Here is a 17,416-nt window from a genome sequence, read left to right as displayed (position 1 = left end):
TTGTAAGAGTTTAACCTGTAATTAACTGGATGACAGTGAAATCACGGTCCAAAAAAGGTTATTTTTGTAGTTTTATTTACGTTTATGAAACTTATATTTAATTTTCTGTTATTTAATGATAAAAAATATTGCATATCCAGCCATAAAATGTCCAGTAATTCAATGGGAAATATTTTATATTACTAAAGTTAGGTGTATTTATAATGCCAAGAAGACTGTTTCAGAGTAGACATTTGTGTTCGATTAAAGAAACCCCCTCATAATACCTGAGAGTTTAAATAAATTTAATATTTATCACATTCTTGATCAAGTACACTACCAGTCAAAAGTTTGGTGACACCTTCTCAATCAAGGGTTTGTATTCATTTTAATTATTTGAAGCACTGTAGATTAATACTGAGGACATCAGAACTATGAAAGAACATATGTGGAATTATTTGATGAACAAAAAAGCCTTAAACAAAGCAGAATATGTTTAATATTTTAGATTCTGTAAAGTAGCCCCCTTTTTCCTCCATGACAGTTTTGCACACTCTTGGTATACTCTCAGTCTGCTTCATGGAGTGGTCTCCCAGAATGGTTTCTAATTAACATGAGCCTTGTCAAGAGTTCATTTGTAGAATAACTTGCCTTCTTAATGTGTTTGAGACCATCAGTTGTGTTGTTCAGAGGTAGGGTAAGTACATGATGGATAGCCCTATTTGACTACTGTTGTAATCAAGATTATTTCATAGTTTTTATGTCTTCAGTATTAATCTACAATGCCGAAAATAATTAAAATAAATAAAAAACATTGAATGAGAAGGTGTGTCCAAACTTTTGACTGGTAGTGTATGTGATTTGGATTATTTGTGCTTCATCATGTAATGTTCGAGTTCACCTTTGGGTCACTCAGTTGTGTGAAATCCAATCACTGCCTTTCGCGCCAATCCCGACTATCAGGCCGGAAGTTTGACAGGTCACCTGACCCGGAAGAGACAACAACTTTCGCGCCACTACAAAGTCCCACCCCTCCTTGCTGTAAAATGTGACCTGATTGGCTGAAGCAGACGTCAGACTCGCGCCACTTCTTGGAGAGACCCGCAAGCTGCAACTGAATGAATCCAGGACTCCGGTTCTTTTTAACCGACTAAACAGTGTATTATAAGTCTGCTTCGGTCTGTTGCGACCTGAAAAGGTTTTGGGAACAAGTCTACTTCACTTGAGGGTCCACGTCTGCAGCCATGGCTCGTAAGGATTATGCGGCTGAGAAAGGTATGAGTTAACTTTCACAATAACAGCATGGCAGCAACAGGTTGCCCTCATCTTTACACTTCTAAATGTATCTTCAGAAATGTGCCTTTTGAATATGTGTTCTCATATTATTCTTGTATAAGTAGTAAATCTGACTTTTTAATATGTTAATATATTGTCTGTGGAGTCTAGAGTTATAACTCTAGTTTCCTTCTGCACCAATATACTTACCGTAACACGTTATTCATGTAAGTTTGCGTATCTCTTTATAATCAAATAAATCCTGGGTATGTGTCACTAACTTGTACTTTTGAAGATGGACACACTTTTCTGAACATTAGTTGATTTCTTAGTAAGGAGTTGGGTATTGTCTCTGAGCCTGTGACTGGTTGGTGACCCGGATGGATCATCTTAAACAAAGGAGCAGGCGCCACTCTGCAAGCACATGTCCCACAATAACCATAGTTTCAATCGAAGAATAAAGCAGAATATAAATCAAAAGCAATGCTGTTATACAGTTAGCATCATGTGTTCTATGTGACTAGGAGTTGAAGTCTCAATGCATGTTCTGGGATCGATTATATGAAGAACAGACGTGAAGTTAGATACAATAGAAAATGCACATTCAAACGCGTTGTCAGGGTCCTTCTTTATAAAAGACGCCGGATTCATTGATGGCGATGAAAGCTTCAAAATATCTTAACTTTTGTGATTTTACATTGTGTCTCAGTTGCTCAATAATTCAGGTGATTTTAAAATAAATAACATGTTTGTGAATGTGAGTGAGCACTGTTGCTTATATTGACTAAAACTATTATGTACATCTGTTTTTAACGTATTTTGTTTTTTTATTATGATTATCCTACTTTATATTTACAAGTGAGTAATAGTTTCTAACGCATGAAGTGAACACTAAAATGGAAATGAGTTTATAATTAATTTAAATATTACCAGCACTTTTAACTGCTATTATCTGATGAGACATAAAGAGATGTTCTTCCCATATTTGGGCTTGAAGTAGCCCTGAAACTAAAGAAAAATCAGTCTTCTAACTGTTTTGTTTGCAGGCTTAACTTGCAAGTCATTGCAAACAAGTAAGTTTGCTAACAAATGCACCCTGACTGAGATTTAAATTACTTAATTGTACTATATTGATCCAGGGTGTTTTTTTGTATGTTGCTTTTAATTTGGGTGTCATTTCCTTTAAGCTTTGGACTACATTATTACCATTATAACTATTGTTTTAGCATACTTTTTATTTATTTCATTTTTATTCTGTCTTTTTTCTATTTAATTTATTTCTCTGGTATTTATTTGATTAGATTTTTAAGTATTTCATATCCCACTATTTCTTGTCTTAGTCTATAATTGTATCTGTTGTTTTCATGCCTCTGTTCTTTTATGAAGCACTTTGGGCTGCATGCTTGGATGTATGAAAGGTGCTATATAAATAAAGATGTAGATAAGATAAAGATAAAGTGTCAGATTTGATCATGATAGTAGCTGGTAGCTTGCAGGTGGTCCCTATGCTTTGTTGTATGGCACTAAGAAAGGCTATGATTTAACTGCACTATGTGTTGAGTTAACATTGGGGAAACGCTTATAAAAGCTCACTGCAACCACTGTCAATACTACAGAAAAGAGCCTTCAGATTAGTGCATGTTGATTTCAGTGAACACACAAATTTAATTTTTCTTATTTTAAAACTGCACAAATTGTGTATAAGGCCAGGAAAAATCCCTTTCCAGGAAAATTAAAAGATTATTATTTGAAAGAGAGGGGGAGTTATAACTTAAGAGGGAAGTTAAAGATGGTGAGCGTTCGGACCACAAGGATAGCTTTTGTATTTCAATCTGTGGAGTAAAACTGTGGAACAGACTCAACATGGAGCTACAGCAATAACATAATTCAGTTCAAGAAAAGGTGTAAATAAATAATTTTCATGAGGTACAAGGAGGAAGACAAGTGTTGAGAATCATGAGGGGTTTGCTTTTGATTGTAGGTAGTAAAGTGCAACCAACACTTCAGGTTGAATTAACAGGTTAACCCTTTTCTGCTCTCGTTTCAACATCCAATACATTTTCAATAAAAGTACATTAAGTGCAACCAACATTTCAACAGTAGGTTTAACTGCTAGTTCTGCTTTTGTTTGTCAACATAAAAATAATACAATATTACTATACCCTTTTTAAATCTATTTTAAGCAAAATATGCCTTCCAACCCAGCTAAATGCAGCATAAAAACTGCATGTGACAGAAGAGGTGTCATGTTCATTTTTTCAACATCACTTAAAAAAATTCAATTCAAAGTGTAAAATAAAATAAACAAATCTGTTTAAAAAAAACTATTGTTTTTATATTTAGGGCTTTCCAATGTGCATTAATGAAAAACAAGTGAGTTATCCTCATTGAACCATGATCTTTGATAATTAAAGAACACCAATGAACTAAATATTGTCATGGAGTTAATAATGATATTAAAAAAAAATCTTATTGGGATTTTTTGGGGTACTGACACTATTGCATAATTGAATATACCTGGGTCAAATTGACCCAGGAACTTTATTGCTGTTCCAGAGAAACGAACATAGCAGGAGGGTTAATACTTTAGTAAATGTAGGTTGTAAAGACAGAAATGGTAAATGTTATTTATTTGTAAATGCACTGGCCACCCCTGCCTAAGTGAGAGCCTCAGTTGGGCCACCCCGGTCCCAAAGTTCTGGACACGCCCCTGTGTCTTCGAAGTTTACAATGAATGCCTCCTCCGCCTTTCATCACTCCCGACATTTTAATGCTTTGTGGTGATGTTATGAACGGTGGTTGTAATTGGACGTGCTGTCACGGTTTATCCAAGCTAAGCTGACTCGAGCTAACGTGGAAAGATGGCTGTCTGTAGGTTGAAAACAACAGCAGGGACTATACTCCACCGCGGAGGACTCGCGGAGGGATATCCAAGTGACGAGGCACAAAGCCATGTGCTGCTTTGTTTACAATAACATCCTCGAACAGAGAAATAACAAACCACAAATGCAGATTTTTCCACTCAGCGTCGAAGTAAGTTTGTCGTTTAAGTTGTCGCTTTGGGACTAGTGTGGTTTCTCGTAGCTTGATATTTATTTATATTGTTAATAGTTGAGGTTCTTCTTTCGAGAAGTGAGGGATATTTTTCTCCAAAAAGATGGACACTGAGCTGAACGCGCCTGTTGTTGTATTTACATCTCTCTCTGGAGCGGATCTGCTGCGTAACTCCTCTCTGAAACTGTGATGGGGACTTAGACTGGGGAGGAATCTGATTCATGTGGAGCATCAGAGGCAGTTTGAGCTCCACAGCAAGCTATAGTGACTCATCGAGATTACAGGATGCCATGTTACTCAACAAAGGGGGTCGTCGCAGGACAACAAATTAGCTCACAGTCTCTAGGCCCACTTGTGGTTGTGTTTTGTAAACCAGCATTAACAACACATCTAAAACTTACAACACAGCCTTTACATCGAGATGAAAATGATTAACAATGATTTCTCTTGGTGTTTGTGTTTACAGCTAACTGCAAACTCACCACCCAGTGTCTGCTGGATGTGGCCTGTGTGTGTTTCTGCTTTCAAATCGTGCTAAAGGTGTTTTTTGTTTGTTTGTTTTTTGTAGAAAAGTGCAAAAGATTCCTTCAGGAGTTTTACTCAGAGGATGATAATGGAAAGAAGGTCTTCAAATATGGAGCTCAACTTGTAAGTAAAGTTTACAAATAATAATAGACTGTTTTTAGCCTCGCCTTGCAAAATGTAATGCCATCATTAAAAAACAAGTGAATAAATCAGATGGTCAGTGAAAGCTCTGAACAGCAATGCCTTACATATTTCTTAGTAAACAAGTGTGCAGATGTTTAGATTTGATATGTTTGGCCCTGTTTTTGAACATGCATGTATTTTAATGTGTTTGTAATTTGCATCTGTTTGTTTTTGTTAAGGTGGGTCCCTTTTTTTGTTTTGCTTAGTGCATCTGATTTTGCTTGATACTGTACAGAAAGAACTTTGCAAAACGCCCAAGCAATTTAAATAATGTTTCATATTAAAGGCATCAAAATAACCCATCAGTGATTATCCTTTTTATGTGTTTTTTCTTGTAATCTTAGACAATATTTCAGTTTTATTCAACAAAACATTTTCAATCTCTAAAAACGTCTGAGATATTCTTGAATTTTTTTGTTTGGCGTGACTAATTAATGTGACCCTCTTATTTTAAGGAAGGTAGTTTTTCACTGCACTTATCTTAACTGTTTCCTGTTATGTAAACTCTCTGTAATAAACGTGTAAACTCTGAAGATATGATCTAAAAAAAATTGGGTTACACAGCTTGCATATGCTTTTCAGATGAGCTTAATCTAAAGTGACAGCTTAGTGGAGCTTAATGTTATCACAGTGATTTATCATATAACACATTATAGTGGATGCACTCACTTCCCATTCAGTGTTAAGACCAGTGTGAATGTGAGTCACTCGTATCAGGATGTACTGTCAACCTGCCTAATTCGGTAAACGTCCGCAGGCCTCATTGGTGTTATTTATGAGAGTCTGTGCCCACAGGTCTGTTCACTGAAGTGGCTTATCAAATAATTTGTTTGTGTGTACAGGTGGCGCTGGCCCACAGGGAGCAGGTGTCTCTCTTTGTGGATCTGGACGATGTGGCAGAGGAGGACCCCGAGCTGGTCGAGAGCATCTGCGAGAATGCGAAGCGCTACACAGGCCTGTTTGGAGACGCCGTCCACGAGCTGCTGCCAGAGTACAAAGAAAGAGATGTAAGTGTGTTTCTGTGCAAGTTATTAAGGCACTTTGACGGTCAAATAATCCCAGTCATTATCACAGAATGAATTAGATTAATGAGATGTTTTGATGTAATGTTGCTGCCCTCTGTAACTAATGCATCCATCACTTTTAATGCCTCCAGATTGTGGCAAAAGATTCTTTGGATGTGTACATTGAGCACAGGCTGATGATGGAGCAGAGGGGCCGCGACCCTGCAGACACCAGAGATGCCAGAAACCAATACCCACCTGAACTCATGAGGAGATTGTAAGTCAGATCAGGGCTCAGATCATTGGATAGTCTTCCACAATGACTCTGCCATAAAGGCAATTTAATGTGAGGCTATGTTTAACACTCAATCTCTCGTCCACAGTGAGCTCTACTTCAAATCTCCCAGCACTAATAAACCCAAAGTGGTGCGTGATGTGCGAGCAGACAGCATCGGGAACCTGGTGGCTGTTCGAGGAATAGTGACCCGTGCCACCGAGGTCAAACCGATGATGACCGTCGCCACCTACACATGTGACCAGTGTGGCGCAGAGACGTATCAACCAGTAAGATCAGATTCATTCATTTATATCCTGAGACGACACTGACATTTGTCCCATGTTACTTATAAGATCCTTTCTCTATCCCCTCAGATCCAATCGCCCACCTTCATGCCCCTCATTATGTGCCCCAGCCAAGAGTGCGTCACAAACAAATCAGGAGGTCGCCTCTACCTGCAGACCAGAGGCTCCAAATTTGTCAAGTTCCAGGACCTGCGTATTCAGGAGCATGTAAGATACTTTAATCAATGAAAATCACTTTGTAATGAATTTAGAAAGTTTCTTCTCTAACAAATTTCTTCTGTCGTCTCACAGAGCGACCAGGTGCCAGTAGGAAACATTCCCAGGAGCATGTCCGTGTATGCCCGTGGAGAAAACACACGTCTTTGCCAACCAGGAGACCATGTGGCCATCACCGGAGTCTTCCTCCCTCTTCTTCGCACAGGATACTCTCAGGCTGTCCAGGTATGAAGATGCAAATATCTATTTTTTTTATTTTGTGATGTACTTCAGCTGTCCAGGCTCCTAGAATCCACCCTGACTATATCCTAATGTGGTTTTTGGTTGTTTCAGGGCCTTCTGTCGGAGACCTACATGGAGGCTCATTGCATCACACTCATGAACAAGACAGAGGATGACGAGCTGGGCAACGAGCATCTCAGTGACGAGGAGCTGCGCAGCATCACAGGTTTGACTTCAACTTGGAATATACCACTATCATACCCGTCTTAGATCAAGTGTGTCACAATTTATTAAACTGATGTGATTGGTTTGTGACAGATGAAGGATTTTATGAGAAACTGGCCGGCTCAATAGCACCTGAGATCTACGGGCATGAGGATGTGAAGAAGGCTCTGCTCCTGCTGCTGGTCGGAGGTGTAGAACAGGCTCCCAAAGGCATGAAAATCAGAGGTGAGCACTGACTGGAAGCATCAAGGTCTCCCTAAACAATCAGCAAACCCCTTAACCTAACACAGACAGACCAAATCCAACTATCTTTCCTAAAACATCCTTCTCCAAATTCTCTGGACTTATAATATCACGCTCTCAAAGTTAGGATGATCACATGACCAAGTCTGTGAATCATTCTCCTCTTATGAAATCTTTTTAAAAACCCTAACAACTCTTCCTGTTTTGTTCCCTCCCCTCCTTAAGGAAACATAAACATCTGCCTGATGGGAGACCCAGGAGTTGCCAAGTCCCAGCTGCTGTCCTACATTGACCGCCTGGCTCCTCGAAGTGAGTGTTTGTTGGAGTATAAGTTGTGTATCTGGTTTAATGTTTTATCAAGTGAGGTATTATCTTTCCATTAAGGAGTTTAGTGGTAAAATATTAACTTGTGATGTTCTGGTCTGGTTAAAGAAAAGTTGAGGGAGGTCTTTTCAGGAGGGAGAAAGGGAACACTGGTTTTCACTTTGATTAAAAACTTTTAGTTTAATAATACTAGAACCAAACACAACCGCCATCTTACTTTGATCTCACCCGTCACTCCCTCCTCTCTCTTCGCTCCTCTTCAGGCCAGTACACAACAGGTCGTGGATCGTCCGGCGTCGGTCTGACTGCAGCAGTGATGCGTGACCCTCTGACCGGAGAAATGACCCTGGAAGGTGGAGCCTTGGTGCTCGCTGATCAGGGCATCTGCTGCATTGATGAGTTTGACAAGATGGCTGACGCCGACCGCACAGCCATCCACGAGGTGATGGAGCAGCAGACCATCTCCATTGCGAAGGTAAGCTGAACCTCACCTGTCATTAACCTCCACAGATGGTTACATTAAGTAAGGTATTAAATCCCGATGTTGTGCCTCCACTAACGTTTCCTCCTCCCCTCTCCAGGCCGGCATCATGACCTCCCTCAATGCTCGCTGCTCTATTCTGGCAGCTGCCAACCCCGCATACGGCCGCTACAATCCCCGCAAGACCATCGAGCAGAACATTCAGCTTCCCGCCGCTCTGCTCTCCCGTTTCGACCTGCTGTGGCTGATCCAGGACAAACCGGATGCCGAAGCTGACCTGCGTCTGGCGCAGCACATCACCTATGTCCACCAGCACTGCCGCCAGCCCCCCACACACTTCACTCCCATCGACATGAAGCTGATGAGGTACTGATGGATTCACAGATGCATGTTTTTTGTTTTGACACATCAGCACACCAGCCCAGAAGAACAAGCTCTTGAAGTTGTTATTTCAACAAAAATATGTCATCCCCTCAGGCGTTACATCGCTGTGTGTAAGAAGAAGCAGCCCGCAGTGCCAGAGAACCTGGCTGATTACATCACAGCTGCTTACGTAGAGATGAGGAAAGAGGCCAGAGTCAGCAAAGACACCACCTTCACCTCTGCCCGTACCCTGCTCTCCATCCTCCGCCTGTCGACCGCTCTGGTGAGAATTACAATTCACTTTGAGGACTGTTGGTGGATGGAAAATTTCACAGGAAGATGAATGAGTCAGATTAGTTTAAGAAATGTTTAACTTTTGTAACACATAGCTCACGAGGATGGTACTTTGTTGTGAAAATGTGTTTGTATTACTGAAGATGAAACACAGGAGGTTAAGAATCTTCATTAACAGTGTGTGATAAAGTGCTTACAGTGCAGGTAGTGATGATAACATGGCCTACTGCAGTGTGAGCACTTCTTTCCCACGCTGGATACCATTCTGCCAAACAGAGATATAGTTCTCATTCCTCACAGAGTGTCTGTAATAAAGTGTGTTGTTGTTAAAGCTGTTGACAGAAGATTTGAAAATACCCTGAAACGAGTGTCTTGGTGTCTGTTTGGTCCCTGGCTGCCAAAAGTGCTGTTTGTGCAGGTAGCAGTCATCCACCTACTGCAAAACCAGCACTTCAGGCAGACAGGAGAACAGTGTGCTGCACCGTAGTGTCCACCGGAGGGCGAGCTTCAAACATCACAGTGGAGTTCAAGTAATCAGGCGTGTGTGTGTTAGGATGCTATTTTCAGAACTGTAAGACTTCCCTTTGTCTGGTCCTGGCCAGCTTTGCAGGGTGGGCAGTCAGCCTGTGTTCGTAAGGAGCAGCTGTGCAAACCCATGCAAAACTGACCATGACCAGAGCTGTCGACCACACGCTCTACAGAAACATAAAAGACCTGCTCTCCAAAGTGTCATTACATTTCAGTGTTTTATGACCGCAGCCTCACGAGAGATTAGCTGGTGTTGAGAGGCGGAGACTTGGGCAATTGCCGGCCATCCCAGAGGGCATTGCACTTGTCTCGGTCTGACAGTGCCGGCACAGCGCAGCCTTCGTCGATCAGACCGATCTTCAGTCTTAACAAAGATTCACTAAATTATACAAAAAGGGTTTGAATTTAATATCCAAATTCAAACTCTGCCCTGTTCTCTTGTGGCCTTTCTGCAGGCTCGTCTCCGTATGATGGACGGGGTAGAGAAGGAGGACGTCAATGAGGCCATGAGGCTGATGGAGATGTCAAAGGACTCGCTACAAGCTGACAAGTCTAACACCACAAGGTGAGCATTCACACCAAAACCTGAAACTTGTCTTCACGACTGGAATTGTTGAGCTCCGAGTGACCGGATGTGGTTTTACCCTTTTTTATGAGTTTTTTTTGTATACCTGTAAGAGAAGCTGTGTATCCTGGAGGAGGCTGTAAAACTTTGCTGGGTTTTTATTGAGCTCTGTTCACACGGCAGCACGTTCAGAGGCAGGCGACATGTTCTCAACTCAGAGCTTTAGATATCCTGGAGGCTCTCTAACATGATAGAAGAGACACCTCATCTTTGATATACAAAAAGCAGATAGAGTACCTTTTTTATCATGCAGGGTAAATATCTACTTCTAGTAAGATATTATTTGAAAATACGTACACCTGTTAGCCTTCTGCCTGGTACATGCAGAAGAATATTCAAAGTATGTAATCATGTAAAACTTACAAGTGAAAAAAGTCTAGCATCAAGATTTTTAAATCATACAAGGAGAAGTTCAGCACAAACCTTTTAACTGAACATTAACTCGACGCAGCACAAGTCAAATCACTTCTCCCCCTGACGTCTTGAGTTCTCAAACCATCTTTTTTTTCTCCGTTACTCAGAACTCAGCGCCCGGCCGACGTCATCTTCTCATTGGTGCGTGAGCTCGCCACAGAAGGCGTGAAGGGCCGTGGCGGAGCGGGCGGAGTCGTTCGCATGGCCGAAGCAGAGCAGCGCTGCGTCTCTCGTGGCTTCACCCCTGCTCAATTCCAGGAGGCCCTGGAGGAGTATGAAGAACTGAACGTGTGGCAGGTCAACCAGGCTCGCACTCGCGTCACCTTTGTCTAAAGAGAAAAGGAAAAAGAAGGGACAACTCACAATGCACGCTTCATTCTACAGCTGATGGAAAACCTCTTACCTGTGGGCGTTCTTCAAACTTATTCTGGGCTATTCTGTTCTCCTGCAGTGTTTTGTAATAAAGGTCAAGCACAAGCATGACTATTTTTAAGCATGACTTTTTTGCAAGTATTCCACAGCTTTTTATATTCCCATTCTCCAGAAATGTGCTTGTAAATATGTATGTCATATTATAGTGTAGCTTCTGCAGTTTAGAGCTTCCAGTTTCTCTGACGTGAAGCATTTCTGTATATTATTTTGTGCTTTAATGAAAGTCAAGCAAGATGAACATTGAGCCTTGTATTGTGACACATAGTTATAATAAATTGATGGTTCAAACCTGTTTCATGTGGTTAATGTGGGCTGGACTGAGGGGTGCACATAAAATGGGACAAAGGGATATTTGAAGTGTGCTGTGGTTCCCTCTGAACACCTGGTTTGTGGATGGAGCAGCCACGCTGACATAATCACTGCTTTCAGAAACTCCTCTGACACGGCTTCCTCATAAAACTGCGACTTCCAGGGATGCAACCAATGATTATTTTCCAAACGTTTGGTCCATAAAATGGTGACAAATGGCCATTAGAATTTCCTAAAGCCCACAGGCCATGTCCATAAATATTAATGGCTGTACTCAGGAACAGATATATAAAAACTGTTTGTTTTTGAACTGTGCCATGGGGAAAAAATGCCTTTATTGGATTATTTTGTGTATTTAATGTTTGAGTGATTCAAGTCTAGAGAGTATGATTAAACTTTTCAATATGTAGACCTCAAACTGTCTAAGATGTAGATGCAAATGTAGACGTTCACGTTCAGATTTTCATGTCTTTTTGGCAGTCGCAAATCACAAAACAACCAAAGTCATTCGGTCAAGTCGCACAAAGTTCTAAAGAAAGGTGGTAAATCTTCACTGAATAAGAAGCTGGAACATTGTAAGTTTTGTCATTAATGCTTGAAAAATCCTTTTGACCAGTCAGAATAACTCATCACACTTAAATTATCTTTATTTTAGATAATGCATGGACAATGATTCAACAAAAGTAGTTTACTTTCAATGAACACTTGGGATGACAAAACTGTTTAAATGCAAACAATCACAAACTTTACCTAATTTAATGCAAAGAAGATTGTACAGACTAAAGTGGTCGTTTTGTGTTGACAGGGTTTGACTTTCCAACATGCATTGAGTTTGTGACTTGAATGTGATATGGCAGCACAGTAAACCACAAATTCATCATTACTTTGACACATGCAGCAAAGTGTGAATTTATCTTAAGAAATAAGAAGTTTTGCAAACTACCAATGCTTCCTACGTTTAGGTTTTTAGCATAATGTGTAATTTTTCTAAATTAAACATAATGTAGATTGCAGAGGTGTCAAGTAACGAAGTACATATACTTGGTTGCCTTACTTAAGTAGAAATTTTCTGGTATCTATACTTTACTGGAGTAATTATTTTTTAGACTTTTTACTTCTAGTCCTTACATTATCACGCAATTATCTGTACTTTCTACTCCTTATATTTAAAAAATAGCCTTGTTACTCCTATTTCATTTAGTCTTGTTTTCATTCAAAAAAACACACAAAAATATAAAACCTATCCAGATAAATCGCACCATCCAGATAGAGTGAATTTGATTGTGGTTGGATGAGAAATATAAACATGATATATTAACATATTAATATAGCATTATAGTCATTATGGCCTATAGAAACATGTTTTTTTGGGAGGTAGGGTAGTGCACTATAGGCCCCTGTGGTGCAGCCTAAGCTTTTGTCCTTAATGGCATTTTTTTCCCCTTACATTACTTTTACTTTTATACTTTTATACTACTTTTAAACTACTAAGTAGTTTTGAAACCATTACTTTCACACTTTTACTTGAGTAAAAAGCTTGAGCTGATACTTCAACTTCTACAGAAGTCTTTTTAAACCCTATTATTTATACTTATACTTGAGTAATGAATAGTTTTGATACCTCTGATAGATTGTTAGATTAATAGGTGTATTTCAGTCAGAACGATGCAGTCTGATCAAAAAAAGTGATAACTGAATCCCTTTTTTAGAATTATTATGAAACAGTAACAAAAAAGTTTCATTACAAAATAACATCCTTGTGTTTATCGTCCAAGAAACAAGAAGTGTCAGATTGGCAAAGGAATATGAAGATGTTATCACTAGCAGAGTAGCCTAATGTTTGATTACCTTAATTACCTTTTAAAGTATATTGAAATACAGCTTTAAGTTAGCTATATTTAAAAAAAAAACAGCTAAAAACGCAGCACCTTATCAGATCTCCAGGTTACTTTCGTACATTGTCTGTCATACATCACTATCAGCCCTTGTTTTGATTCCAACCTCCACTAGACTGCTGCCCAGTTTCCCCATTCTAGTCCACTTACAGTATTTTCTATTTTCCATCAGTATTAACTTTACATTAATGTCAAACTTTGTAAAGAAGTTCCTATGTGGGACGTATTCTAGCATGACGCCTACAGCCTCACCTGAAGTTATCACTACTTTAATGGGATATCTCAATGTCAGTTTCAGCAAAATTTTAAAGATGAGGATGCTGAATAAGAACAAGTTCACAAGGACATTGAAAATTGCAGCAGCAAACTGCATGTGGCGGAGGCAGCAGCGACTGCAGTGGCAGCAGCACAGAATAAGCTCTCGTGTTGCAGTATTTCAAGGATTTGCTCTTCTAGTTGTTTATCACATCTCATATTGTTTACAGTGAACACTAAAATCACTCATCATATGTTTGCCTTACACTGCTCAGACATAGCATGTTAGTGTGACAGCATCCTGTAAGAATGAGGCCTGAGCTCTTATTCTGTGAGCCTCAAATGTAATCATGGACATGCTGAGACATAAAAAGCCTCCTTATCGCTCAGAGAGAAGATGACCAGCCTTTTAAATACAGAACTGTCAGTAAAGCAGATGTTCTCTGTGTAAAAATAACAACCTTTGAAGCTGGATGTGTTTTAGAGATCTAACATCTCGTTCTGAATGTACAGTTGAGGTGGTTCATGTCACCATTACAGGTTTTTTCTTTTTTGGCTGAGTTATTGTTTGTAGGCAGCATTTTTCCCCACAGTTGCAGTCGCCCCAGCAGGTGATACTTCCCCCCCAGACTTAATGGGGAGTTTCCATTTGAAGTCTGTTCTCTTTACGGCCTTGCTGCTAAAAGCACGGGGGCTTTTATTCCTAATTGGCGCCAACGGCTCCCTATTAAACTGTATGAGGAGAGAGGAGGAGACTGAAGATGGAGGTCCGAGAGTCGGTGGAGTCTTATTGGACGTGAGGTAATGTTTCAGGGTGTCTGACATGCAGATCTGTATTTAACCCACCCAGCTCTGTGGAGGAGTGAAGACAGCCTCCTGAGGCAGGTGAGTAGAACAGAGTCAGATGATGTTGAAAATGCATTTTAGACTGTGAAATGGTTTAACCTAGTCTCTTGAAGTTACTCTGTGTTTGATTTTGAACTGATGAGAGTGAATGTAAGAATATATTTATTAGTTAGTGGATGCTTTCAAAGATGATTTTGACACCATGAGAGAATCATTTAAACATGTTTTCTGACATATTCTGCACGTATGGTCTGATGGAAAACCCAAATAAGTTATCTTTACACCCTAAAAAGTGACTTTTCCAGAGAGAACATAAATAATGTTATAAAATCATTACATTATTAAATATATGGGAACTTTTCTTTGTTATATTAATCACTTCTTTGTTGGATTGCAGGCGTTCAAGATGATTTCCTCATTATGGATGTTTGGGGCACTTTGCTGTCAGATGTTGCTTCCGGGTCAGTTCTCTTTATTTATTTTACAAGCAGAAAAAGTCAAACATAAATTCAAAAATAAATAAACATCTCAATGATTTCTCTCTTCTTCCAGGCCTTCTGGAAGCCAAATCTTTGTTAAATGTCATCCAGCAGGAAGGTAAGTGAGCTCCTAAAAACTTTTACATTTCAAAATGATGTGATTTCTTCAATGGCTGAGATTTAACTTCTTATCACAGAGATGGTTCCTGTCGGTGATCTCAGTATCGACTCAGAGAGAGCAAACGACTTTCTGACTCACTCCAGACCGAAGCGTAATGCGGACCCCAGATGGTACAGATCCAACCCAGACTTTCAGGCTTACTACCGCTACTACAGCAGCATCGGACACACTGAGGGGGTGAGACACCATCAGATTAATCAGTTTAACCCTTTGAGATATGATCATCTGGCAATGGATGAGTGTGCAAATGTTTAATTCAGCAGATTGCAGTGAGAAAGGAGGTTTCCATAATAATAATAGATTTACAAATCCTCATTCTGGTGTCCTAAAAATACATTTCTTACTGCCAATCCAGTGATTGTGACCTGTAAAGTCAGTATTGATGCCGAAAGACAGAAAAAAGTGAAAAATTTCTTCAAGTTGACTTTTTATTCAACAGCAAGGTAAACATTAAACATCTTCATTTATTTGTCATAGATCAAACTGATCATCTCTGAACTGAAGCAGCTGGATTGTTGGAATCTGCAATTCTCCAACCTTTTGTGTTTAAAAAAACTACTGAAACAATTCCTCACTTATCATCACAAGTTGGTGAAAAAGTCTTACACCCATTTTTATTTTTTTTTAATTTTGAAGTCATGTACACCATAAGTACGGAAGCCCTAAAAGGACATGATTAAATACATTTTATTTTCTCCATTTTCTCAAGATGAAGAGAAAAGTAAGTCCAGATCTCGAGAAAGCAAGTGACATTTACTCATTATTTTAAGAAAACTGAGAAAATAAAATGTAGCAGTCACATGCTGAAGCGTCCAAGACACTGACCTCTAAATTGACACAGTTGACAGTGTGAGAATGGCACATGAATGGAGTCTCCTCTGCCATCAGTGTATGAATGTGATGAGAGGTGAATTTGACAAGTAGTGTAAGAACGCTCTGAGTGATGGTGAGCATTAGAGGAGGGCAACATGAGCACAAGTCTATGTAGTGCAACAGTTAGAGTTTGATGAGGCTGATGCTCAAACTGGATTAGAGGTTTGTCTTTTACTTCTACGGTTCTCTTTTCAGGAGGGCACTGTGACAGTAGAGTTAAAATGCCACCGAACCCAAACCAGGGTCATTCAGACTACACCATCATCATTGTCCTGAAATTTTAATGCTTTCTAATCCTTTCCATCTCTGTCTCAGCTCTATGAAATCGACAAGCTGAGGATGCTCTACCAGCAGATGAGGTACCTGGAGCACACCTATGGCCCCAACGCCTCCTACTTCCAGAGCAAACTGGGGCTTGGGCAGATGCCCATGTGTGACCCGGCCACAGACAAGAAGTGCAAAGTCCTTCTCCCTCCTCCCCCTCCAATGAAAGGTGTTCCAAGGCCCACAGAGCCCCCAGCAACACCTCCTCCTCCTCCTCCTATTGCTCCATCCATCTCTCAGGCTGATGTCCTCTACCTGTGCAACAAGAAGGACCCCCTCTGTAAGCCCCACATCGTCTACATGCCCACTGGTGCCGTGCCTGTACTCTGTGACCCGCGCTACCACCCCAAGTGTATCCCCCAGAAAGCACCAGAGGCAGTCGCAGTGCCCCAATATCATGTACTCCCTCCTAAAAAATCTGCCCCACCTCCACCTCCTCCAGTCCTCGTGAAGAAGTCTCCCCCCGCCCCCATCCGCACCTTCAAGGGCATGGAGTATGACTGTGACCCCTACTGGGATCCAGACTGCCTGATCGACCACCCACCCAGGGCCATGAAGGGGAAAGGGGTTGTTCTCCCACCACCTCCCCCTATTATGGTAAAGGAAAAGAAAGAGGAGCTGGTGGAGGAGCCAGCTCCTGCTGCTCCCATCGGGAAGAAAGTAGCCCTCTACCCTTACCCGTACTACCACCCTATGCCTTACGACCCCAGAGATGATCTGTACGACCCCGCCCGCTTCCAGTATCCTCAGCCTGCTGCCTCTGCTGACGAGCCTGCAGAGGACAGTCAGTGAAACAAGCAGGAGACGCTGGAGGAGGGAGGTTCATCTTTAAAATCAAACAGACTTTAGCAGCTGAACAGTTTAGAGGGATTCTAACATCTTGTAAATGTACTTTTGAAGAAAACAACGTGAGCTAAAGCATTGAAAAGTTGCAGTATTTGTTCCAAGCTTATTAAAATGTAAATGTATTTACCATCACACTGCTATGCTTTGTTCTCAACCAACAGAAGCATATAATACAAATGACTTTCTGAGTGATAAGACAATAAAGTGTCACAAAACAATGATGTGTACTCTGGCGTACTTTTGAAGGTGCAACAAATATGAAGGGAGGAAAATGTGTGCTCCCTTGGTGCCAGCACAGCAGGTAAATGCAGACTAGTTAATGTAGAGGTGCTGGGCTTGCAGGCCGGAGGTCATTACCTCTAGTTCCGTTGTACATTTAATACCCATAAAAATGCTGACTCCTGTTGGACCCCCTACTCTGGAGCTGTAAATCCACAAT

At 40.6% G+C, this 17,416-nt stretch overlaps 2 protein-coding genes across 2 annotated transcripts; both read left to right on the top strand.

Moving 5' to 3' along the window:
• Positions 1–1,063: 1,063 nt before the first annotated feature.
• On the top strand, positions 1,064–11,257 carry mcm7 (minichromosome maintenance complex component 7). The gene is made up of 15 exons (XM_034689558.1): positions 1,064–1,254; positions 4,877–4,956; positions 5,859–6,023; positions 6,173–6,297; positions 6,404–6,584; positions 6,672–6,809; positions 6,894–7,043; positions 7,152–7,266; positions 7,359–7,490; positions 7,734–7,817; positions 8,096–8,307; positions 8,414–8,679; positions 8,791–8,959; positions 9,954–10,063; positions 10,645–11,257. The coding sequence occupies exons 1-15, from the start codon at positions 1,224–1,226 to the stop codon at positions 10,868–10,870; spliced, it is 2,184 nt and encodes a 727-aa protein (XP_034545449.1). The 5' UTR covers positions 1,064–1,223; the 3' UTR covers positions 10,871–11,257.
• A 2,993-nt stretch (positions 11,258–14,250) lies between these two features.
• On the top strand, positions 14,251–17,195 carry LOC117817741 (extensin-like). The gene is made up of 5 exons (XM_034690503.1): positions 14,251–14,313; positions 14,672–14,735; positions 14,827–14,871; positions 14,951–15,111; positions 16,123–17,195. The coding sequence occupies exons 2-5, from the start codon at positions 14,681–14,683 to the stop codon at positions 16,921–16,923; spliced, it is 1,062 nt and encodes a 353-aa protein (XP_034546394.1). The 5' UTR covers positions 14,251–14,313; positions 14,672–14,680; the 3' UTR covers positions 16,924–17,195.
• The last annotated feature ends 221 nt before the right edge of the window (positions 17,196–17,416 follow it).

Source organism: Notolabrus celidotus, chromosome 8 (genome assembly GCF_009762535.1).
Source record: "Notolabrus celidotus isolate fNotCel1 chromosome 8, fNotCel1.pri, whole genome shotgun sequence".
NCBI lineage: Eukaryota > Metazoa > Chordata > Actinopteri > Labriformes > Labridae > Notolabrus > Notolabrus celidotus.
This window is presented reverse-complemented; position numbering and strand designations above follow the sequence as displayed.